Source organism: Anas acuta, chromosome 1, assembly GCF_963932015.1.
Source record: "Anas acuta chromosome 1, bAnaAcu1.1, whole genome shotgun sequence".
Lineage (NCBI taxonomy): Eukaryota > Metazoa > Chordata > Aves > Anseriformes > Anatidae > Anas > Anas acuta.
The window spans coordinates 11,343,510-11,367,815 of record NC_088979.1 but is presented as its reverse complement, the minus strand read 5'-3'; the positions used below and the strand labels follow the sequence as shown (position 1 = coordinate 11,367,815).

The 24,306-nt window shown below is 39.8% G+C and overlaps 3 protein-coding genes across 7 annotated transcripts in view; 2 read left to right on the top strand and 1 right to left on the bottom strand.

Annotated features, from left to right (window-relative positions):
• Positions 1 to 391: 391 nt before the first annotated feature.
• ANKRD49 (ankyrin repeat domain 49) lies at positions 392 to 3,101 on the bottom strand. 2 transcript variants are annotated; one of them, XM_068669432.1, is made up of 3 exons: positions 3,031 to 3,101; positions 2,207 to 2,492; positions 392 to 1,351 (listed from the first exon to the last, which is right to left on the bottom strand). In XM_068669432.1, exons 2-3 carry the CDS (start codon positions 2,477 to 2,479, stop codon positions 893 to 895), a joined length of 732 nt encoding a protein of 243 aa, XP_068525533.1. In that variant the 5' UTR covers positions 2,480 to 2,492; positions 3,031 to 3,101; the 3' UTR covers positions 392 to 892. The 2 variants fall into 2 exon arrangements, with proteins under 2 accessions (XP_068525533.1, XP_068525522.1); XM_068669421.1 differs by having other exon boundaries at positions 2,933 to 3,064.
• On the top strand, positions 3,083 to 24,241 carry MRE11 (MRE11 homolog, double strand break repair nuclease). Of its 4 annotated transcripts, XM_068669386.1 has the most exons (21): positions 3,083 to 3,199; positions 3,481 to 3,595; positions 5,021 to 5,153; positions 5,843 to 6,003; positions 6,584 to 6,671; positions 7,249 to 7,390; positions 8,335 to 8,449; positions 9,574 to 9,759; positions 10,192 to 10,363; positions 10,950 to 11,030; positions 11,501 to 11,627; positions 13,937 to 14,040; positions 16,126 to 16,299; positions 18,090 to 18,152; positions 18,622 to 18,838; positions 19,454 to 19,531; positions 20,570 to 20,625; positions 21,083 to 21,150; positions 21,535 to 21,616; positions 22,749 to 22,826; positions 23,579 to 24,241. In XM_068669386.1, exons 2-20 carry the CDS (start codon positions 3,576 to 3,578, stop codon positions 22,791 to 22,793), a joined length of 2,112 nt encoding a protein of 703 aa, XP_068525487.1. In that variant the 5' UTR covers positions 3,083 to 3,199; positions 3,481 to 3,575; the 3' UTR covers positions 22,794 to 22,826; positions 23,579 to 24,241. The 4 variants fall into 4 exon arrangements, with proteins under 4 accessions (XP_068525487.1, XP_068525469.1, XP_068525478.1 ...); XM_068669368.1 differs by having other exon boundaries at positions 22,749 to 24,241; XM_068669377.1 differs by lacking the exon at positions 3,083 to 3,199 and adding an exon at positions 3,227 to 3,386 and having other exon boundaries at positions 22,749 to 24,241.
• LOC137849633 (high affinity choline transporter 1-like) overlaps positions 11,634 to 24,306 on the top strand; it is a 143,465-nt gene continuing 130,792 nt past the window's right edge. Inside the window, exon 1 of the mRNA XM_068669449.1 lies at positions 11,634 to 13,628. The gene's annotated coding sequence lies outside the window, so the exon portion shown is untranslated. The remainder of the gene's footprint in view (positions 13,629 to 24,306) is intronic.

Here is a 24,306-nt window from a genome sequence, read left to right as displayed (position 1 = left end):
ATTTTCTAGTTCAATTTGATTAACAAATAGAAGCAAGTTTCTCCACTCCTATATTATAAATGGGAAAGTTGGAGCTCTCACACCACATGCCTTTAACATGGGAAATCCTGTAGTATGCTAATTCCTGCACAATACAATGCTTTACCAACCAACCTCCACCAATTTCAGTTTGGTTAAGCCACGGCAGTCAAATCTGAGTTTGGGATCCAAAAGGTTTGACAGATTTGACTGGCTAGAACTAGCAATACTAGCTTTAAATAATTAGGCACAATAACATGGTGTCTGTTCATCCTCACACAGTTGAGGTTCCTATGAATAATTCTTTCAATTTATGAACAGGCAATCACATTGGTTACTGAGATTTCAATTAAAAATACGACAATAGAATACATAGGGTTGACTGTTTTATTTTATAATAGGCCTTACAACAGATCACAGCATTTTGTGTATCACCCAAATAAGTTACATTCATACTGAGCTTTCATGCAATTTCTTAAAAAATTAAATTTCTGAAAAAATATTTTTCTCTTGAGCTGTAATAAATTTTGTATAACCAAGCCTGAATTCTTCCACAGAAATAGTCCAGTTTTCCCTCTTGCTTTGACACTGTTTTGGACCAATTACAAAAAGTCCCTTCAAATTTACACTAATTAAACAGAGACTCATTGAAATCACTGAGACTTGCTGAATACCTCGATAACAGAAATAACATTTCAAACTACGAGGGAAAGCACTGAGTTGATTTGCAGGAAGTAACCTGGCTGAAGAACACCCAAGTCTCTGAACTGAAAGCCTTGTTGCGAAGGGACAGGCCACCACTGACAAGCATGCAGCACGCTGCGTGACAGATAAGAGGTAGGAAAACCCACACCCACGAGTTTAACCACAACTTTTAAGGGGTCACAGCATTTATGCAGTCTTCTACTATTTCAAAAAGGTAATGATATACGTCAGTCCTCCTGGCGATGTCGAGGGCAGTTTCATCCAGATTATTTTTCAGGTCTGCTTTCACGTAGCGATTCATCAGCAAAAGTTCCAGGGTTTCTCTGCTGTTTTTGTTCCCCGCGGCGATATGCAGCGGTGTCAGCAAGCCGTTTGTCTGGGCATTGATGTCTGCGCCCTGCTGAAGCAAGAACGAGGCCACTTTTGTGTTGTTCCACTTGCACGCGCTGTGCAGGGGCGTCCAGCCATCCACCGTCTGCGCGTGAACATCCGCCCCTTGGGCGACCAATTCCCGTGCCATGTCCAAGTGCCCGCTGTAGGCAGCTCGATGCAGAGGGGTGTACTGGTCTTCGTCACGAGCGTTAATGGGGGCCAGCTTTTCGGAAAGGAGCCTCCTCACTGTACTCAGCTATTGAAGTGAAACAGTAATTTATTAAGAAACTCAGCAAACAAGATGTATCGCTTCTGGTGTTCTACCCATCTTTAGATCTTTTAGGAAAAAGCAGTTTCTCTCACTCTCAGGACTACATAACACAAACTTTGAAAATTAAACCAGTTATGGTTACTTAAAATAAACAGATATCCAGCTCAGACGGGCACAAAAACACACAGCCACTGTTTATCCCACTTAGCTTTGGGCATTTAGCTGCAGTGCCTCAGACTTCCCCATTCGCTGTGAAGAAACACATGCCTCCACAAAACTAGAGGTGGATCTTTTGCGTATAACAAAGGCAATCAATGAAAATAAATGCACACATGGGTGTAATAAGGTACCCATCAGGAATCTCCACTTTATTCTGGGAAGTTAATTCTTACCTTAGTTAATTAGAAGTTAGTTATTACTGAAAAAATAAAAAACTTCTTCTCCAAGAAAGAGACGGGAAAACAGTCACATATTCTCTGTACAAGTAGCTTTGAAGAAAATAATTTTTCAGATATGCTGTCTCCTCCCCAGTTAAAAGGCTTACCTGCCTTGAAGAAAGGGTCTGGCATGTTTTTGGTTTATACAAACTTTAAAACAGTGCTGTTATTTTAACTTTGAACTACAATCAAAGTGTTTCTTCTGAAAGCTAATTGACGCAGAAATATTTTAGCGTGTGTGGACTGAAAAGCAAGCTGCTTTTCAGAGTGCCTTCCAAAACCTGGATCAAGGTAGTTCAGAGAGATAAAGGAGCACACAGGGAAATTTGGGATCGTGGAAGAAACTATAGGCACCTATTCAGGCTAATATTCCTGTCGGTGATACACTGAATAAATGCCTTACCCGATTGTTTTCGGCTGCCCAGAGTAGCAGTTTCTCTGGATTTTTTTCCATCTTTTTCTCTTGCATTTCGTACCATTCCTCACTTCTCTCCTGCTCCTCATCTTCGTCATCCGACTGCCCCGACCAGCAGCTCTGCGTGCCCACGGGAATCAGGTGCCGGTGCGTTTCCAGCAGCTCCAGCTGGTTGAAGCTCTCCGTGTACTCAGCTAGCTCGTCGCTGTCCTCGTCTCTTTCATCAACATCCTTTTTAGCTGTATCCTTGCTTTTACTCATTTTTAGTTAGCATCTGCACGGAGCAGAGATATAATAATATTTGTAATAAGTTTTCATGCGCTAATTGAACTCCCCATTAATACTCATGCTTCAAAACACCACATAATCCAATACTACAAACTATACCAGCTGCAGACTGCGTTGGACTAAGCACATATTTCATTACCTAAAGCCATAGGCATTTTATAAACACAAAATTTGGGCAAAACACTTTATTTTAAAGCAGAATTTCTGCTTCTCCCCACAGCCAGCACCACCCCAGCTGCCGCCATTTGCCCCTCACACCCCAGCCCTGCCTTCCAGGTACCACAACCCTCCGGGGACAGCCCAGGGAGGGCCCCAACACCCACCCCAACCCCTCGGAGGCCCGGCTGAACCCAGCAGGAACCCCCCCGGCTCCCCTCAACCGCCCCCCGGCTCCCCTCAACCGCCCCCCGGCTCCCCCGTCCCTACCCGAGCGCGGCGCCGCCGCCTCCCTCAGCGCACCCAGCCCCGCGGGTCTCCCATCCACGCTCGCGCCCCGCCCGGCCCTGCTTAGCTTCCCCCCGCACCTGCCCCTCCCAGCACGGCCTCCCCGGGGGGCGGGGCTCCGCGCCCACCTGCGCGAGGAGCCCTTCCGGCCCGGCCGGCCAATCGCGCCGCCGAGCGAGCCGCGAAGTCTCGCGAGAGCGGCGCTCGGCGCCATGGAGACGGCGCCAGGCGACCGGGGCCCGCGTTAGGGTGAGGGCCCCCTCGGCTCCTTTCGGCTCCCTTCGGCTTTCTTCGGCCCCCGTTCGGCTCCTTTCGCCCCCCCTCTGCTCCCCTTCGGCTCCTTTCGGTTCCCTTCGGCCCTTCTCGGTTCCCCTCAGCCCCCCGGGCCGTGTGAGGGGGCGGGCGGCGAGCCCGACCGTCAGTGTTTAGCGTTTGGGTTTGTTATTTTTTTTAACTAAAACACTGAATAATTGCCGATTCAGCTTGCTGTGCCCTTCCTCCTAACCCGATTGTGTTCTCTCGTCCCTCAGGCTTCGCACGGGATCCGTGGAAACAGAAGGGGACCCCGCGCCCTGCCTCGCTGCGCTGTGCCCGGAGCCCTGTGGTGGGGAGTGCTGGCAGCAAGATGAGCGCCCTCGGCTCGCAGTAAGCTCCTGTCTCCGTCCGGTTCTTCTTTCACATCAGATAACACGGATTTTGTGCACTGCGAATGAGTTAACGGCTCAGACATGGATTTGTGTTTCCCTTCAGGGCCTTCTGAGCATTGTACTTCCCTTTGTATTTTCATAATTACCAGTGCAAGCAGAGAAATGGAATGTTTATTCTCCAAATTAAAGGCAGAAAACCTGCAAAGCTGCTGAGGGTCAGCCTCTTCTCACAGATAACTAGTGATAGGACTAGAGGGAATGGCCTCAAGTCACACCAGGGTAGGTTCAGGTTGGAAATAGTCAGTTGAATATGAGCCAGCAGTGTGCTCAGGTGGCCAACAAGGCCAACAGCATCCTGGCTTGTATAAGAAGCAGTGTGGCCAGCAGGGCTAGGGAAGTGATCATCCCCCTGTACTCGGCTCTGGTGAGGCTGCACCTCGAGTACTGTGTTCAGTTTTGGGCCCCTCGCTACAAGAAGGACATCGAGGTGCTTGAGTGGGTCCAGAGAAGGGCGACGAAGCTGGTGAGGGGCCTGGAGAACAAGTCTTACAAGGAGCGGCTGAGGGAGCTGGGCTTGTTCAGCCTGGAGAAGAGGAGGCTCAGGGGCGACCTTATCGCTCTCTATAAGTACCTTAAAGGAGGCTGTAGAGAGGTGGGGGTTGGTCTGTTCTCCCATGTGCCTGGTGACAGGACAAGGGGGAACAGGCTAAAGTTGCGCCGGGGTGTTTTAGGTTGGATATTAGGAAGAACTTCTTTACTGAGGGGGTTCTGAGGCATTGGAATGGGTTGCCAGGGAAGTGGTGGAGTCACCATCCCTGGAGGTCTTTAAAAGATGTTTAGATGTTGAACTTAGCGATATAGTTTAGTGGAGGACTTGTTAGTGTTAGGTCAGAGGTTGGACTCGATGATCTTGAGGTCTCTTCCAACCTAGACAACTCTGTGATTCTGTGAAATGAGGAGATCTTTCTTCTCAGAAAGAGCAGTCAGGCATTGGGACGGGTTGCCCAGGGAGGTGGTGGAGTCACCGTCCCTGCGGATGTTCAAGGAAAGGTTGGATGTAGTGCTTGGGGACATGGTTCAGTGGTGGTAGGCGGATGGTTGGAATTGCTGGTTGGATCTTGAAGGCCTTTTCCAACCTTAATGATTCTCTGATTCCATGATTTAGTTTTTCATTAGATACCTGCAGCCCTTCACTAAAGCAGACTGATCGGGATAATCTCGTTTTGAAACCAGTTTGTTTGGTAGAGTGCCATTTGCAAGTAATGTAGTGAAATGTTTTGAGAGTATTACTGGGAGGATATCTGGACAAAATTTTGTACTAGATCTACTGTGTAATTAATAACTTCGGACAGAACTGCTTATCTTAATAAAGTGTGTTGAAATTGTGAAATATTCTGCTAACAAATTCTCCTGTTTAATTCAGGGATGATGAAGATACCTTTAAAATACTGATTGCTACTGATATTCATCTTGGCTATTTGGAGAAGGACCCAGTGCGTGGAAATGACACATTTGTAACTTTTAATGAAATCTTGGAGCAGGCTCAGAAAAATGAAGTAAGTATTGCTTTTTAGGAAGTAAAGCAGAGAGACTGTGCAAAACCCCTTCCAACCTGCCAGAAACCACAAAACTTAGTTCTGCTATAATCCTTACTACTATCAAACACATTATTGCAACCAGTTACATTTCTAAAAGAAATGCATATTCCTTCATTCAGATACAAACAGATGTAGTGCTTGGAAGGATTCCTTAGTCAAATTATTTGAAATGTTGACTTTGGTATTTTCTATGCTGCTTCAAAAGCTGAGTTGAAACTAGTCCCTTCTCAAAGTAATGCACAGAGAGGCACTGGGTTCGTCCGCCTTGGTACTGTAGCAATGAAAGTATAAAGCAATTCCTCAGGCCATCAAAGGAAAGGTTCAGGAGCCAATCTAGGGACACTTATTAAAACACTTTGCTGTCTTCTTTAAACACCATCTTGTTTTCTCCTATAGCTCTTCATAAATGGTCTATTAAAATATATATTTAACTAAATTATTCTGAAAAATGCGTGTGTATATATAACATTTGTTTCATGAGAAAATTAAATCCTAATATCTCTAGCCACAGACTCATTTTATCTCGAAGTCCAGGTATGAGATATGTGGAACTCCTTAGCAGAATTAATTTAATCGATTAGATTATAGGTCTTTCAAAGTACTTCAAAATGTTGTATTAAAATAATAGAGCTCTTTGTTATATACAGGTGGACTTTGTTTTATTAGGTGGGGACCTCTTTCATGACAACAAACCTTCCAGGAAAACAATACATTCTTGTTTAGAGTCGCTGAGAAAATACTGCATGGGTGATCGTCCTATTCACTTTGAAATTTTGAGTGATCAGGCAGTTAATTTTCAATACAGCAAGTAAGTCCCTTCCTATGAATCATGACAACTCGTGTTTTGTTTTCATATGGGGTGAATGTGTTGTGATTTTATTTTGTTTTTAATGCTTTTCCTCTGTGACTGAAACTTTGAAGCTTTAGACTTGCTTGCATGGGACAGTTGGTGGGATTGCTTCATCTTTCACTGTTTAAGTCTATAAATGACTGGACACCGTATTTTTGAGAAACTTCTGAATTTCTTGTAATAATTTATATATTTAAGTAAAAAATAGGTTGTATCCTGCAAGTAAACTAACTTAAAGGAACTGTTGTGCTAAAATAAACAGTTTTTCATGTGTAAATAAAGGCTGCACAACCCAGTCTAAAAATATAAATATATTTGCTACCATGTTCCTGGTAGGAAGTTCCATTCCAGACAATGAATAAGAATCTTCTATGCTGTGGAGCTTAAACTTATACATAGCCACTTGGCAATCATTTGTGCCACTGCCATGTATTTGTGATGATAGTAATTTGAAGAGAATATTGGGAATTATCTGTACATGGATTTGCAGAATAAATCTGCAAAGTTGAATAATTTAACTTTTCTTCTTTTCGTTCAGGTTTCCATGGGTGAACTATCAAGATGGAAATCTCAACATTTCTATTCCAATTTTTAGTATTCATGGCAATCACGATGATCCAACAGGGGTAATGTAATTATTATCCTAGTTCTACTGCTGTGTTACAAAACCAGTACTGTAGAAATACAGGCTTTTATAGAAATGCAGTTCTTGGCAAACAGGCTAGTTTTAGTCAGTTGCTCCACTCTTTGCATAAATATTTTGTGTTTCTTTAGAAGTCTTGATTAGTGACAACAGCTTAAATGTGGTATTAAAAAGAATTGAAAGAAATTAAGATATCCATACAGACTATATTTGTGCTCAAAGTATATTAAATCTCAGATTCCATAAACTTTGGTAATTGGGAACAGAATCACTTCTCATACCAAGAAGTGACAGCCCTTCAGAAAGTTTTGAGAACAAATTGTTTCTATGAAGACTGAAAGCCTTTTTCTTAAGGAAAGGAAATTTTGATACTTGGACTTGTGCTTTGATTGCGTGTACAATTGATATGCGTCTTCAATTGTGTGACCATTTATTTTTGAGGAAGATAAACGAATAATAACTGAAATGGTTGTTTGAAAGTAAACATCCACAACTAAGCACAAAAAAAGAACATAGCCTGTTCACAGATTTTTAGATTTGTTTCTTCCTATTTTCCACAGGCAGATGCACTGTGTGCATTGGATATTTTAAGCTGTGCGGGATTGGTGAATCACTTCGGGCGTTCAACTTCTGTGGAGAAAATAGATATTAGCCCCATTTTATTGCGTAAGGGTAGAACAAAAATTGCTCTGTATGGCTTAGGTAAGTGTTCTTCTGCCAGACTGTGGCTCAACTGTTATGCATTACCAAAGCTTAATAGGTGTGAAATAAGTTGGAACAAACATCCTGTGCTGCAGCAAACACAGATGTCTAAGTAACACTAAATTAAGGTGTATCAGTTTGGTGAGAGTGTTGCTGCTTAGAAATGCAGCTGTGCCAGCTGTGTCCATAGTCTGTGACTTCAACATGTTAACCTCTTGGTCTTGTGGTTCCACCTTTGTAGGTCCCCTGCCACTTAGCGTACCTTTTTTTAATTCAGATGTTTTGTAGAATGTCAGGTTTATTCCACTGCTGGATTGTCTCTGGCTTAAAAACATGGAGGAGGTAGCCAGTGACAGATTGTTCAGAGGTGTTGTAGACTTTTTCCTGCTCTGTGGGAAAGCATAGACTTTGTAGAATTCATTGTTTATTTCTTGTTCTCTAGAGAATTTCTAAGGACGTTTAAGAACCCTGTCTCAGTGTCTGGTTTTAGAGTCCACCTTATAACAAAATATAGTTCTTACTCCATCAACAAGAAAAATAAACCTCACATTTTTAATTCTGCCCATAGTGTGTTCAGCACAGAAAACTGATGAGGTTTAAAACTTGATGTAGTTAACAAAACTGCTTTTAGCAGTTATTTAAAGGTGGATTTCATGTTGCAATGTCTTACTTGCAGAATGCTGTCTAGTAAAATAACAAATTTATACTTTATTATGAATTCAAACAGAACAATGCCTTAGACCTCTTAGGTCATGAAAATGAAGATTTGTTCTTGCCACAGAGTTGTATTCCCTATGCTCTTTTTTAACAGAGTTGGTAACTAAAATTCTATAAAATAAAGAGTGGCTATATACCTCTTGATATCTGTCAAGAGTTGATAGTTGATATGTTTTTGTGTGATACTTATACCACACAACAATGATGTATTGTTTTGTCCACTACAGGAGCCATCCCAGACGAGAGGTTGTACCGTATGTTTGTCAATAAACAGGTAACCATGCTGAGACCAAAGGAAGATGAAGACAGTTGGTTTAACTTGTTTGTGATTCATCAGAACAGGTACCAGTATTGAATGGATTATGGTGACTTAAACTTTTGGGTTTTGTCGTTTGTTTTGATTAAAGTGCCTTGAAAAGCATAGGAGAGAAAGACAGCTATGGTGGCTGGTGCTTCTTGTGAGTAGCAGACTTAAAGATTTTTCCCCAATAAAAGCAATATTTAGAGCTGTTCTTAGAGAAGAATCATCAAGGAAAAGAGTTGAAATAAATGAGTTGGAGATGTTGGGGAAGTTACTTCTCAAACTCTCATAGTTGAGGGGGAAGAAAGAGGGTAGGTAGTGTGATATGTGTATAATTAAGTCTTAAGTCTGCATGTTACAGCTGAAAAAGCAGTAAACTTAACATGCCATTTTCTGTGCTTGATTGAACTATAATTTCATTAGTGCTGTGTCTTCACTTGCATTCATATCCCTTCCAGTGTCTCAGACAGAGGAGAGGTAGTGTGTGTTCTTTCTGCCTGCACACTTCTCCCAGCAGTGTCAGTAGGAACAGGCAGAGTTCTCTTCCAGATTCTGTAATACAATTTTCAATGCAATTTCATGAAGCCCTCACATGGGAAGTAACGGTGAGGCAGAAGTAAACAAATAGAGCTGGGAACCCTGTGTATTGATCTCTGTCCAGTAGGCTAAAGGAACTCTGTCTTACTTCATTTCCTCCATCTTCTGGAAAGGGATAGAGGGTGGTGTGGTGTGTCCTATATCTTTTTTTCCCCTCACCATTTAAAAAACAAAACAGAACAAATGACATGCTATAAAAGCATTCACATGGAAGATAACTGAAAGCTTTGCAAGCCAGTTAAAAAGAAAAGGGAGGTCCAATGAGGGAGGTAGAAAAGAGTGAGCTTCATTCAGAACAGAAAAAATGCTACTGAAAACCTTCCCTGTGCAAATTAACTAACTTTTTGGCTTAAATCTGTAAGTTGCCTTTTTGTTTACCCAGACACTTCAAAAAATTGCATAGGGAAAAAACCTCGAAGAGTAGCTGATGTGAAATGTATGTCAGCTATTTTTGCTAGAGCTTCTCTATTGCTTTGAATCACGTGGATGGTTTTCACCTCCTTCACTCCCCACCTGTGCTCACCTGTGACTGTACACATTCTAATTATTGTTTTCTTTTCTTGTACAGGAGCAAACATGGAGCCACCAACTACATTCCAGAGCAGTTTTTAGATGACTTTATTAATCTCGTTGTGTGGGGTCATGAACATGAGTGTAAAATAGCTCCAGTCCCAAATGAGCAGCAAAATTTCTATGTTTCTCAGCCGGGAAGTTCGGTGGTGACATCTCTGTCCCCTGGAGAAGCTGTGAAGAAGTGTGTGTGTTTTTATTTATTCTTTTGTTTTTTATCTCTTGCTTTAAGTGTGTTGTGTTCAGAAATATCAAAAGAAAAATAACTTCTCTTAAGCATGAAGGGATTTGTGTTACAGTGTAACAGATTGAATAGGTGCCTGGGATAAGTTTTTGGTTTACTTAGAACTAAACCAAATGTTTGTAGCAAATGTAACTTATCCAAGAGGGGTCACACCCAGATAATTTGAAATACATGAAATGTGTACATCTGCTTGTAAAAAGAACAAACACAATCTGAATATAATGGGATTGAAGTTTGGCAGTGCCAACCCTGAAGTAGATATCTGAGAACTTGCTATAGCTTTTAAGTTTTTGCCCCTGTAACATAAACATTAATTTAAAACACGGTTTTGTACTGGAAGATACAAACTTAAAGAGAACTTTCTCCTTGTAGACACATTGGTCTGCTGCATGTTAAAGGGAAAAAAATGAAAATGCACAAGATTCCTTTAGAAACAGTGCGAACTTTCTACATGGAAGATGTTGTCCTAGCTGATCATCCAGATCTTTTTAATCCTGACAATCCCAAAGTAACTCAGGCAATACAAGCATTCTGCATGGAAAAGGTAACTCATAATGCTTATGGTTTATGGTAACAGCTTGTGGGCATGGAGGGTGAGCTCTGACTGGTTGTAAAAGGGGAAGATAAACCTTATTTCTTGTCCAATGTTATATGAGACTGACTTAAGCAGTGTTTCCACCAGAGGCTAATTCCATGATGTTCACTGCAGCTTTGGCCTCCAGACCAGGATGACCAACTAAAGCAGGCTGTAGCAGCTTTATGGGGGCCCACGTCATCTTTCTGTAGAAACTCCTACCTGAAAATGGGACAGTGTTAGATGTGCACTTTGGAACCACCATAAATACATGCACCTAAACCCTGGGAGCTGGGCTGTGCACTGTGAAATGGCCCAAGTAACCAAGGCAATTTCATTGATTGCTCTCAGTTCTTAGGTCTGTATTTGACTCTGTGCTTTTCCCTGGAACTGGAACTTGAGCAAAGGATAGTGGCAACAGAGTAAAATAGTATGAATGGTCACTGACGTAGATGCTGCTGGACTAAGCTGTATTTCAAAGATAAGCAGGTTATATTTGAAGGGTTCAGGCATCTTTAGGGTAAAGTGGAACTGAAATCTTCCTTCTGCTTTGTAGGTTGAAATGATGCTGGATAACGCAGAAAGAGAACGCCTAGGAAATCCACGCCAGCCGGACAAGCCTCTCATAAGATTACGAGTAAGACATTGTTCCATTTGGGTTTTGTTTTGAAAAGTCCCTGTGAAAAGTTTCAAAGCAAAATCATACTTATTGTATATATACATAAAATTTCTTACTGTATACAGGCAAATTCAAACTGCTTTAATTAACCTGTGATATAACCAACATCGTATGGTAAAGAATGAGGTTGTTCATCAGTGCACTTCATTGCTGGTCTGAGTAAGGTGACCAAGATTAATATTTTTTTAAGTTATATTGTCCTGTGTTGGTTCCTAACCTGATATATGGAAAGTTTCCTTAAGGATAGTAAATGGAACAAGTTACGGATCTGCGCTCTTATTAGCTATTCTGCATGCCATAGTAAAGTATTAATTTTAGGCTGACTTTTACTTTAATTTTTGCTTCGTAGGATAACAAGCTTGCTTGCTTTGTGTGGCTTCTCTTTTTTCTGTTTGTTTCATGTTTTAATTCTTTCAATCCTCCCTTAGGTTGATTATACAGGTGGCTTTGAGCCATTCAGCATCTTTCGTTTTAGCCAGAAGTACGTGGATAAGGTGGCTAACCCAAAAGACATCATACACTTCTTCAGACGTCGTGAGCAAAAAGCGAAAAATGGTAATTTGAAAGGAAGGAACCATTTCCTTTCCTTGATTTTCATTTTTCTTCTATTGTTTCATTACCTAGCCATTACTAAACCATGGTGTCTACCACCTAATGTGTTACAGGACGAGTAAAGACATATGGTCCTATTTAAGGGTAAAATACTGCACAAGTATCTCTGTTCTATTCCAAGTGATTCCTGGGTTTGTCTAAAAATTCTGATACTCATCACGGGATCTTTATGATAGTTAATGTTAAATAATTCATTTCTCTTTGGCCTTAAATCTTACTGAGTTGCCTGTAGTCCCATATCAGGCTAAATTATTATGACTATGCTGATTGCCATGAAAGGAATTAAACATCTCACTTCTGGAACTTCTTAGAAGGAGATGGTTGGCTTTGTTTGTTTGTTTGGTTGGTTGGTTGGTTGTTTTTTTTTTGTTTGTTTTTTTCCTATTCTGTAGAAAAAAAGGTAGGTGGTGTTCTTTTTTCTTAATTTTATTATGTAGTAAATAATCTGTTCATTTGCGCCTGAAATGCTAATTGGGGGGATTTGCTTCAGAGTTGATTTAATATTTAAAGAAGTCCAAATCATAGAATCTGATGTGTGGTGCAAATGTATGGCAGCATTTGGTTTGCCCTCATCAGTCGTGTGTTTGAGGTGCTTTTAGCTTTTCAGCATGTTCCAGGTATGTCTCTATTCAAGCATTTTTGCAAAACAAATAATAGCTGTTACTATTGTGCCTCTTCTCACTGTGCCTAGAATTTTTAATAAATGGTTCGTAAATGTTGCCTAATTAGTGGATTTGTAATAGTCACTAATAAAGGTACAGCTTGCACAAGAACATACTGTGCTAATCTAAAGAACTGTTAATATTGCACATTAGTGCATTGTAAGCACTCCGATTCCACTGACAGTTTTTATTTACATTTTGTAATTGTAAATGTCAGTTTTGTAAAGTTCAAAACATGATGGCTCATAAATGGAAACTGCTTTTAGTGAAGGTTTTTTAATTATGCTGCATTGCTCTTGTTTTATTTTGCTTTGTTTTTTTTTGACGAGTTAAAGAACCTCATCAACATTTGCAAAATGCAAAATAGCTCTCTCACCATCTTTTACCTATACATTTTCATTTCCCTGCTTAATGTGCCATCTCTGCTTCAGGAAGCAAACTTGAAAAGAATGCCATGGTTCTCTGCATTACTTTTTGATAACTTCTACAAGTTAGGTGGCAGTCTTCTGTTATTCCTACCTTGTTTCCTGGGAGTGCAGGGCACCCTCATTGAGCCATGAACCTTTTCTACTCAAAATCAGCCAGCACGCTTTGGAGGACAGTTTCTTCCCTAGTAACAGAGTTACTCATAAAAAGTCCCTTGTGCTTTGATGCATTTTAGTTCTCTTCCTGTTATGATCTTCCAGAGTTTACTTATAATAACCTTCAGGATGTAGCATTCAGCTTCTTATTCTAGACATTCAGTAGTTAGAAGATCCTTTTGTATCTACTAGTGATGTAGTTGTCTTGTACAACTGTTGTATCTGCTAAGTTTACCTGTTTGCATACAATAGTGTATTGTTTGAATAATAAGCCTTTACATATAAAACGGACCATGGTTGTTAAGCGGCCTCTATTAATCTTTTTTCCTATTATTTTCAGTGGGATAATAAATTGTCCTGGTTTCAGTTAGGACAGAGTTAATTTTCCTCCTAGTAGCTGGCAGGGTGCTATGTTTTGGCTTCGGATGAGGAGAGTGCTGATAAGGTGCTGATGTTTTAATTGTTGCAGAGCAGTGCTCACACCAAGCCAAGGACTTTTCAGCTTCTCACTCTGTCCTGCCAACGGGCAGGCTGGGGGTGCAGCAAGAGCTGGGAGGGGACAGACTCAGGACAGGTGACCCAAACTAGCCAAAGGGGTATTCCATACCATCTGACGTCATGCTAAACAATATATAGGGGTGGCTAGCCGGGGGGAGGGGGCCGGACTGCTCGGGGTTAGGCTGGGCATCGGTCAGCGAGTGGTGAGCAATTGCATTGTGCATCACTTGTTTGTACATATTATTAGTAGTAGTACTATTATCACCATTGTATTATTATTATTATTGTTGTTGTTGTTGTTATTATTTTCCTGTCTTATTAAACTGTCTTTATCTCAACTCACGGGCTTCACTTTCCCATTTCTCTCCCCCGTCCCAGAGAGGGAGGGGGAGGGGGAGCGAACGGCTGCGTGGTGTTTAGCTGCCGGCCGGCTTAAACCACAACACGAATACAAGCTGGAAACTCCTACATGAATGATGGCTAACAGTGTCACTATGCTTTTCTGTTTTAGACATCAATATTAATTTTGGAGACCTGGTCAGCAGACCTGTTTCTGAGGGGATGACACTGAGGGTGGAAGACCTTGTAAAGCAGTATTTTCAGACAGCAGAGAAGGTTGTACCTTGTACCTTTTATGAATTTCCTACTTAATTATATGCGTATTCCTGGGTAAAATATATGCCTTAGGTTAACAAGTAATTGTTGTATACAAAGTATGTAGGATATGTGAACATAAGCTGTTTTGATAACATTTGGTAACTCTTCATGTTACTTGCAGTGCCTGCGCTGCACCAATGGATTCCTCCTGTTGTCACAGGAGGAAAGCGTGAGGCAGCATGCTCTGAGAAGCTACCTTCATTTACTGTGGGGTGAATGTGAGGCCACACCAGTTACTTTTACCAACTTGGAATGGTTTGTTACCTTGCAAATCATATTTGCATCGTCAGGCATAGTGCAGTTCGACGTTAAAGCAGAGCAGGGAGGACAAAGAGAGCACCTGATAGTTTGCTTTCTTCCCACTCTTTCGTTAAACCTGACTTATTCCTTATTCCTATCTGCAGGGCTGAAAAGTCTCAGAGGTAAAAAAAATAATAATCAGTGAGTCAGTCACCCAAATGCTTGATCTGGATGATCAAGCATAACTTTCAGAAGCTACTTCAGAACATGCTTTATAGAAGGTTATTAGAACATGGAAGGATTCCTGAGGTAAAGATCCCTAACACACATTAGGGGCCTTTATTAGGATGGCAAAAATTATGCCCTGGAAGGGCTACTTGCCTTTTGAATATGACAGGGAACGTAACCCAGGGTGAGTAGTGTAGAAGTAGGTGCTACTTCAAATGTAAGCCATCCCTTAATCCCATGGGGAGGAGAAGCAGGGTCAAACATGGGGTACTGTTCTTGTATCTGTGAAAAATAAGTTTGATTTTAATTTATTTGCCTCCTTTACTCCACAAAAATTGTCCCTCTTACACCATTCAGCACTTATGAAGACTTGAAAGAATCCGTCAGTGTTCCAGGAAGGCTTGCAGTAGGGAGATAATAAAATCTAAGTTCACATTGGTAATAAAGGAAGGTGGGGGTGAAGTAGTTGTTGCCCCAGAGTGATTTTAGGGGTCTTAAACTTTGTGTTAGGATAGCTTGTGCTTCAGGCTTTGTAGGCACCTGATCTTGTCTTGCTGAAAGTCACCGTTAACAGTCTGCGTCATTACAGTCAGTCTCTCTTCTGAGATGCCTGCGTTACTCTTTTGTAAATTCATTTTTTAATAGCTTTAAAATGTATTCCCCTGTTAAGCATCATTTCAGGGAAGGTTTTACACTTCTGATTAAACTGACAATACAATTCCTTAAGGACACATGGAAGGATCAAACATCATTAAGAAGCATATACAGTGCTTATTACCAAGAAGTTATCTAACAGACAAAAGAAACTGCTATTTCAACTATCCGTATGGGGTTTCTTTCCAGAATGTCTCTTACTGTAATGGGGAGGAAATGTAGAGAAGAGAGCAGCTTTGAAACACCACTAGTAGCTTCTGGTACTTTTACTAATTAGTGTGTCTGGTAATGTCTTGATGTAGAGTATTTTGATGAATATCATCTGACTTAATGAATGAGTGAGGACTATTGGTGTTTACAGAACTTGATTTCAACAGAGAGTTTTCTCCTTAGTAGCTCTTAATGCTTCATAATAATTTGTCCAGCTCTGTAACTGCCAATTTTTATTCTTAGCACGTTATAGTAAAACTAAATAATTTTGCATTTGTAATAATTCAGTGCCTGTTTTTAATAGCTTGTTACGTCTTTGCAAGTCTGTCCTAGTTTAGTTTATAAAAGGAGGTTGGACTAAGAAAAAATAGATTGCCTTCTCTCTTGGTAATATGTTTCAGACAAATTAATTTAGGTATGACTAGCATCATCATTCATCATTTCTTTACTGTTTATGAAATGTTTTTTCTTTGACTAATCTGAAAATGCTCTGCTAAGTTAGGTGTAGCACACGAGTAACAAGAGAGTTGTAACTCTATTATGAGGAGTAACATTTGCTTATTGCTGTGCTATTTTCTGATTGAAATCGTAAATGCGGGATACTTGTTTTGAAACCAACCAAATGTACTATTTAGCTAGAAAAGCAGGAATGTTTCTCACATGCTTTGATGGCAGATGCTTGTTAACAAACTGTTTTCCCCTTTTATAAAGAAAGTACAGCTTTCACTTCTGACGGAAAGAGGAATGGGAGAAGCAGTGCAGGAGTTTGTGGACAAAGAGGAGAAAGATGCTATAGAAGAGCTTGTGAAATTTCAACTAGAAAAAACACAAAGGTATCTTAAGGAGCGTCACATCGATGCAGTGGAAGAAAAAATAGATGAGGAGGTAATGTTCTGTTACTTTTAACTCTTCAGAAAAGATAGATGGTAGAGAAGTTGGTGCACAAAGCTGGTTTAATAGCTTTGCCTGCGTGAAGGGCACGTGACACTTGCCTCTCGTCATTTTCTGGAATGAGTATGGTAAAATTACAGATGCATATTTTAAAAGCTTGTGTTAGAAGTGTGTTTTATGGTATCCTTATAGTGAGTCTCGCTTTATTTGTGCATGCATGAATCAAAAAACATGTTGCTAATGTACATAGAACTTTCTGGCTGTGTGCAAGCACTTACTCGTATGTGCTATTTCACTGCTGCAGTAAGTAATGGTAGACGAAAAAGGAAAACATAAATCAATCCCTTCATTTCTTGAAGGGCTGGGACTACACTGACCACTTATCTCTAGTGTGAGGAAAAAGAGAAGATTTAATCTGTTCTTCATATTGTCTGGGAGAAAGTACACAAACAGCACAACCATAAAGGAAAGCAGGAAGGCAGCGTTTTTAGGTTAGATGTTAGGAAGAATTTCTTTACTGAAAGGGTTGTTAGGTACTGGAACGGGCTGCCCAGGGAGGTGGTGGAGTCACCATCCCTGGAAGTCTTCAAAAGACGTTTAGATGTAGAGCTTAGGGATATGGTTTAGTGGGGACTGTTAGCGTTAGGTCAGAGGTTGGACTCGATGATCTTGAGGTCTCTTCCAACCTAGAAATTCTGTGATTCTGTGTGATTCTGTGAAACATACTTCAGGTGCTTTGCTGCTTTCTAACTGCTTGCAGCTTGTGGTCTCTCAGAGCCAGACCTGGTGTTTGTGTAGCTAGTAGCCCCTAATAAACTTCTCTGACAACTTGTGGAATTTCCTTGTAGGCTAATATTCAAGTGGGGTAGGACAGGGCACTCTGCAGTGTAACTGCAATGGTTTTGCACCAATAATTTGGTGGGGAACTGAGAGGAGGAATGTTCTGCCCATCTGTTTTCTAGCTGGTTGCTCTAATTCATGAGGGGTCTAGAGACAATAGTCAGCACCTGTAGGTTTTTGGTGCCACTTTTGTGTTGGTTATTTATTTATTTATTTATTTATTTATTTATTTATTTATTTATTTTTCTTCTGATCTAATATCTTCTTTCCCTCTGCTGTGAGTTATCTCCAGCAGGCAGTTAGGCAACCACACAGCTGCTCACTTTTCCCTTCTCTGGGATGGGAAGAGAACTGGAAAGCTGCAGAAGCAGAAAATACCTTGATTGTGTGTAAGCACTGTTCTGCAATAACTAAAACATGGGTGTGTTATCAACACTGTTTTCATCAGAAATCAAAAACATAGCACCATAATCTAAATAAAATTAACTCTACCCCAGCAAAAAGCAGTATACAATCTCACCCATTGTATCTTTTCTGTACTTGGCAAGTCAAGCTATCTTAGTTGTACATACATGGCAGTGTTTCTCTTGATATCATTGCTTTCTAACTTGCTTCTTCATCCCTACCCTGTCTTTACAGTTACTCATGTTTCACTGTCTCTTAATGTCTAGTTACTCTGTTTCCCCTGAACGTGGTATCTCATGTGCCAACTTCCTTCTTCCCAGTGGTGTAGTTACAGGAGACTTACTAACAGAATGTGAGATTCTGAAACTGTAGCATCACCCATAAGGTGGTTAGCACGAAAAGGCTGTAAACAAACTTCAGTTGTTCTTGAACTCTTGCTCTCTCACACGAGGTTGACTTTAATTCAGAGATCAAGACTTAGTGTTTTGGTTATTATGTGAAATGAACTGTTATTTTGATGGGAACTTTTCTTTACTCAGGTGAGAAAATTTAGGGAGTGTAGAAGAAAAAATGCCGAAGAGGAGGACGAGGAAGTTCGTGAGGTAACTCCTTTGGGTTTTGGACATAAATTGAAGAACAGAGTAGTGACTTTTACATATGAATGAAATGACTGACAACATCATCCATGCCCAAAATTGTCTGTCTGATTGGGGCAGATTAGAATTTTTCTCAAAATCATTTTTATGATTTTGTGTAATGTGTGCTTAAGCTACTGCTCGATTTGGCCTTTGAAATCTCTTTTCCCGTAGAAATTTGTGAACCTGAAGCCTCAGTTGCCCTTGCTTTGAACCAGGTGGCTGGCCTTCAGAGCTCTGTCAGCCTAAACTGTGAGCCCATGACCAGTGGAGATGTGGATGGGAGTGATGTTAATGGAAGAAATTGGTACTATTGGTGAACCTGGTGGTGCTGTCGTCCTTATCAGCAAGCCAGATTGTAGATATCCCTGAGATTTGTATCTAGATGTCATATGCCTTTGCAAAGAGTTCTCCAGCACTTATTGTTGCGTTTCAGGCAATGACCAGGGCTAGAGCTCACAGATCTGAAGACGCAGTTCTTGTGTCAGCCTCCAGCGATGAAGAGCTCATGGATACAGGAGCGAAGGCCTATGGTGATTCAGATGATGACCTTCCTGCAACAGCGACTCGAGGGAGGGGTCGGGGGAGAGGTAGGGCAAGAGGTGCAAGAGGACAAAATTCAACAGTAAGAGGGTCGTCTCGAAGGGGAAGAGGTAAGAAAAAAATGAAATTATTTGCATTGTAGTTGCTAACTTTTTTTTCCCCTTAAAAGGGAACTCGTCTGTTGCTTAAGAACTCCTCTTGGAAAAACAAAATTCTCAAATATTTTTGGTACTGTATGATATACAGTTGACTGCCTTCCAAGGCCTAAGTTGTGACATTTTCACAGTGTGACCGAACTAAAATTATCTTTCTGTACAGCTGTGGAAACATAGTAGGCTCATAAGAGATCCATTATTGGGAGGTCTGTGCTATGAAGTGCGTGGATAGATCTTTGTTGCTGCTAATAATATGCAACATAATGCATCTTGTCAATTAGAGGGGATGTGATGTACAGATTGTCTCTGTCTTAATACAGCTTACAAGAGACTTTATTATTGCTGGTGATTGAAAAAATGGGGTGTGTTTCTTAAGCTAAACGAATTAAAATGCTCCTTGGCTATGTGTGATTGTGTATGTTATGGTGATAGCAGTACTTCGGTTATGGCAGCCCATTAAATATAAAAATTTAATATAAATATTACATCACACAGGAAGGGGGAAGAAACTTTACAGGGGAAAAAAAAAGAGCACTGAGCAGATTTGCATGTTGTTTATTGTTCCTACAGGAAACACTAGCCAAGAGTCAGCTACTAGCAGCAGAACCTACAAGTCTGTCCCTGCCAAGAACAAGTCGATCCTGGATGGTAGGCCTGTGTTCTGCCCATTACTCTAATCTGCTCTCATATTGTAATGAAGGTGTTTAAAGGTGAAGTGCCGTAATTGTCTTTATTTCTCTTAGTCCAATTCAACTGGGAGAGATTATTTTTGTTTCTAATGAAATAAGGTAACTAACAGTGGTGAGAGAAAAAAAAGAGTAGTTAGGTCCTGCTGTCGCTGGCAGTAAAATGAAATGTGCTGGGAATATCTGACTGCATTTGGGAATAGGCAACATATTTCTGTGTACTGTATGCATATATTTTTTTTTAATGAACATGGAAAGAATGTGACTTAAATCATCCTTTCTATGCAGAATATTTTCAGTAGTTAAAAAGCTTAAACTTGCCTGATGTTTACAAGTTTAGTAAGCTTTAAGAAAAATGCATTTAGTCTTCTATTGTAGCAGGTTTTAGAAACACCAGCTTGTAGTAGGGAAGAATAACATATCTGCAGTTTAAGCCAGGTATGTGAGAGCAGCCCTTCCTTGCTACAGAGGACAGGCTCTGAGGAAACACCTAATCTGAGTGTTACAGGGAAAAAATACATACTGCTCATATATTCGTACATGAATCCCACACAGAATACCTAAAGGTATACCCAAAAGTTATGTTTAAATTAATCAGACTCTCAGCAAATGACCTGCACATAAATCAGCTTTAGCAGGTGTGTTAATGTGTGAACTAAATGTTAGACAAAGAGGAATCCCAGTAACAGTAATCTATTTTCTTTGTTGTAATGAATGCTGCTGATACTTTTTCAGCCAGACTGGGAAGCACCTGGAGCTGCACAGAGGGTTAGATCTGGGTTGTCAGACTCTAGCCAGGACCTAACTTACACTTTATCTGCCAAGGACCTTTGCTTGTCTTGGTTTGGGGATTGTTTGCTTGTTTTACTTTTTTTTTTTTCTTTTTTTTCCTCCAGAGGAAACAAATGCTAAGCAGATTTTCTTTAATGAAGATGATGATGTAACATGTTGCATTTTATTATGTACGCACTTTGTAAATACTACATTTATTTTATTGTAGCCTTTAAGCCTTTGAAAACAGAGCCCTTCCAGAATTCATCTAAATCTTTCTCTGAGGTAAGAAGCGTCTCGGCAGGAGTGAAGCTACACAACTACTGCCTTCTGCTCTCTTCTCATTTGAAAAATAAATGCACGGACAAAATGTTAGCCCAGCCCAGTAGAAGTTCCCAAGCTATCGGTTCCAGCAGTGAAGTTCTGCATGCTAATTTGTAGACCCTTCTTTTGGTGCAGGGCCTATTTGAGAAATACAAAGACCATACTCTACTTCTGACCATAGCCTAAGGTACAAAGAGTATATACATGAGTGGTTTTGGGGTTTTTACAATATCAAATGTTTGTTTGCACATTATAGTTATATTCTGAAGCCCTCTCAAGTGTATATTATAATTAAGTGGTAACTTTAAAAAAAAAAAAAAATAAACTGTATAGCTACATGATAGTACTACAGAATTATGTAACTGTGTTTTTGAAAAAGTTCTGTGAAAAAGCTTTAAAAATGGTATCTGTTTTTCAGGATATTATAGATGATGACTCAGATCTGGAAGACATTTGTATCACTCCTTCTTCCAAAGTAAATCAAAGGTTTGTAAGTTTATTTGGTCCGTGCTATCACAACTGCCTTATTTCTAATTGGTAATTGACAGAATTTAGAGATCTGATATACTGCCTAAAGAAATAGATACATATTATTTTAATTCTTAACATTACTTACAGAATTTATGTAATTTTTTTTGCCTGTGAGTAATCTTCATATAACAGTAAGTTGGTCTACTGACGGAGGAAAGCTAGGTAAAAGTATCAGGATTTGTATGGTAGTTTGAGAATTTGAATTGTTTGGCGCATTTTTTTTTTTTTTTTAGTATTAAACTCCATATTGATGGTCCAAATCTAAGTTGAAGGGAAACATATGTAAAATGTCTGGTATTTGAGAACATGCTGATATGTTTTTTGTCTTTATGTTTCAAGGTTCTCAACTACATCTTCATTTAGTAAAAGGGGTTCACAAAGTCAAACAACATCAAGAGGAGTTGATTTTGAGTCAGATGAGGTATGGTATACAGTGGCCTTTTTTAATGCGTGTGTATCTGAATTTCTATAGCTTATTTTTTTGAAGCCATTTAAACAAAACATTTCCAAGTAAAATTATTATATTTATTTTTTTCCTATCAGGACTAGATTGCTTTAATTAAATCTATACATAATCATCAAAAATAAGGCTAAAAGGGACCCCAGGAAAATATCTAGTCTTTTTTGCCTTCAGTTCTTAATCAGTTAATTGTCATTCCCGAAATGTTTTCGGTAAGTTAGATTGACTGGGGAAGAAGTAGTTGTAATCTCTTCTAGTACATGACCTTGTCCTTTCATTTATTTTGTTTTACCCTTTTGAAAAGGAAGACTTTTATGATTTTTGCATTTAAAAATGGCTGTTTTTCAGGGCTCTTAACTGCTTTATTGTTGCATGTTATGAAAATACACTTTATAAAAAAATGTCACTACTGTCTTAAGGTTTAAAAAGTCTGTTCTTGCAGTACATATTTCAACTGCTAGGAAGAGCTTTTTTTTCCATAAATAAATGAGTACAACGTCTATTCACAGCTTTGCACCGAATACACATTATGTTGTCAAGCAGTGTGCTATCATAGCAGACTGTCAGATACAGTGAGGTTCACACCCTTAACGATGTCAGTGACCACTTCAGAGATGATGTGTTCTTATTCTTCTGCCCGCTGTGCTGTCTCTTGTCCTTGTACCTGGAGTACGAATTTGTGTTTGCTTGAACATGCAAGAAGAAACATTATTTTTGATTCACGCAAATGTCAGTGAACCATGATGTCTGATATATGTACATAGATAAAACTTGACTGAAGTATATGCTCCTCATAATGATAACACTTTTCGAGGTCACACCTGCAGTATAGGTTGCTTCACACTTCACAGCAACTATTCTGACCATTCTGACCTAAGCTCAATTTCTGTTTTCTGCACGTTTGTTTCTTAGACTTTTAAATTGATATCTCCTTGATATCATCTCCTTGATACCAAAACCAATAAAAACACGTTTGTCAGAAAACATGAAATAAAGTGACCTGGCTTTTTAATTTAATCTAAAGGTAACTTTGCTTTTTATGACTTGGAATCCATCTTACTTGTAGTAATGCCAATCTGTTTACAAATTGCAGGATGATCCATTCCAAAGCGCTGTGACATCACGAAGAAACAGATGATTGCTGCTTCACTGTAGAGGAGAGACCATGAAAGTTAGTGAAGAAAATGGAAAGTAGTATGCAGGGTGTACTCCATATGACATTTCTCTGTAAATGATGGTTTGCCTTCGATCTTCACTTGTATTAAATGTTTTGGTTTTGTTTCAGTGGCACCAAATTTGGTATAATTTGGGTGTTATGTTACTTTTAGGGCATTAGACTAGAACATCTAATATTCTGAAGTATTGCCTAATATTCTGAAGTATTGCAGTTTTCTTTCTAAAACTTCTAACAACTTGTTTTCTTTTTGTGAGGAAAATGTAAATAACATAACAGTATCATTTGTACAAAACTCCCTTGGACTTGATTTTTTTTATAGCTGTGAACCTTTAGCAGTATACAAGTACGGATATGGGCATGGACTCAGCCAGCAAAACTAAAGTTGTATTTAATTCCAGTTTTCTACAGTTACAGATGAAAACTCTGAAGAGTAATATTTTAATCTGAAGTTACAGTTTCCAGTAATAAAGCTGGAAAATGTTCTAATGCTTCCAACTTAATGGTGGGTTTGATTTTCCTGTTACACTGTTACTAAACATCATAGCATGCAGGAATGATTTCTGCTCTATAATTCAAGAACTGCCAAAGAATTCAGATAGAATTGCTTTGTTAGTGTTTATCCTCTTAATAAGATGTAAGAGCTAGAACCTTAAAGCTTCACAAGGAATACTGCTTGAATAAAGCAACGAGCCGGTAACAGGCAAGCTGCTGCCTCTTAACAGTTTTTTTTTGCTGATGTTTTTCAGGTATTTTGCCTTAGCCATCCTAAAATGTCATCACTGTTTTTCCAAATGTTTCTCCAAATGAGGCTTTTAAGAGAAGATCCTGTACTCACACTGGGGGAACCACACCTTCTGTTGAAGGAGCCAAGACCTAGACACACCTCTCCTTCCCCCTTTTCCCACTCCCCTAAAAAGGGTGTTCTGCAGCTACAGCCTTTAGAGCTAATTGAGGGAAAGGCTAAAGTGTTCATCAGTTTAACACCCCAGCATGTCAGAGAAATACCAAATACAGTGGGTAACTGAAGCCATACTTCTGCATTTTTATGTTGTCCATCAAAGAGATGGCAGTGGGCATTTATGTTGCTCTGGCTTTTGCTGAGCATGACTGTTGTTACTTGTCTGCATAAATGCCATAGCAGTGCACCTAAAAGGTCCTTGAGCTTCCTGAAGATTTCCATAAAAATAATCAAGACCATCAAATTTCTAGTGTAGAGCTCAGTAACAACTTCCAAAGCTGTACAGCTGCATAATGCATCTGGAAATAACTTGGTGTCTTGACCCTTCGTTGAGGGGTATCAAAGCTCTTATAAAATTACCTATGCAATTAAAAAGCTGCTGTAAGTGCCCTCGAGAATGGGGGTTGTGAGTTTTGTTTCTTTTTTAATAAAACTATTTCTGTTAAGTAAATTCTGAATGTCAATTGTATGGAGTACTTTAATCTAAGGGACTGAGTTTTTAAAAATGTTTTGGTT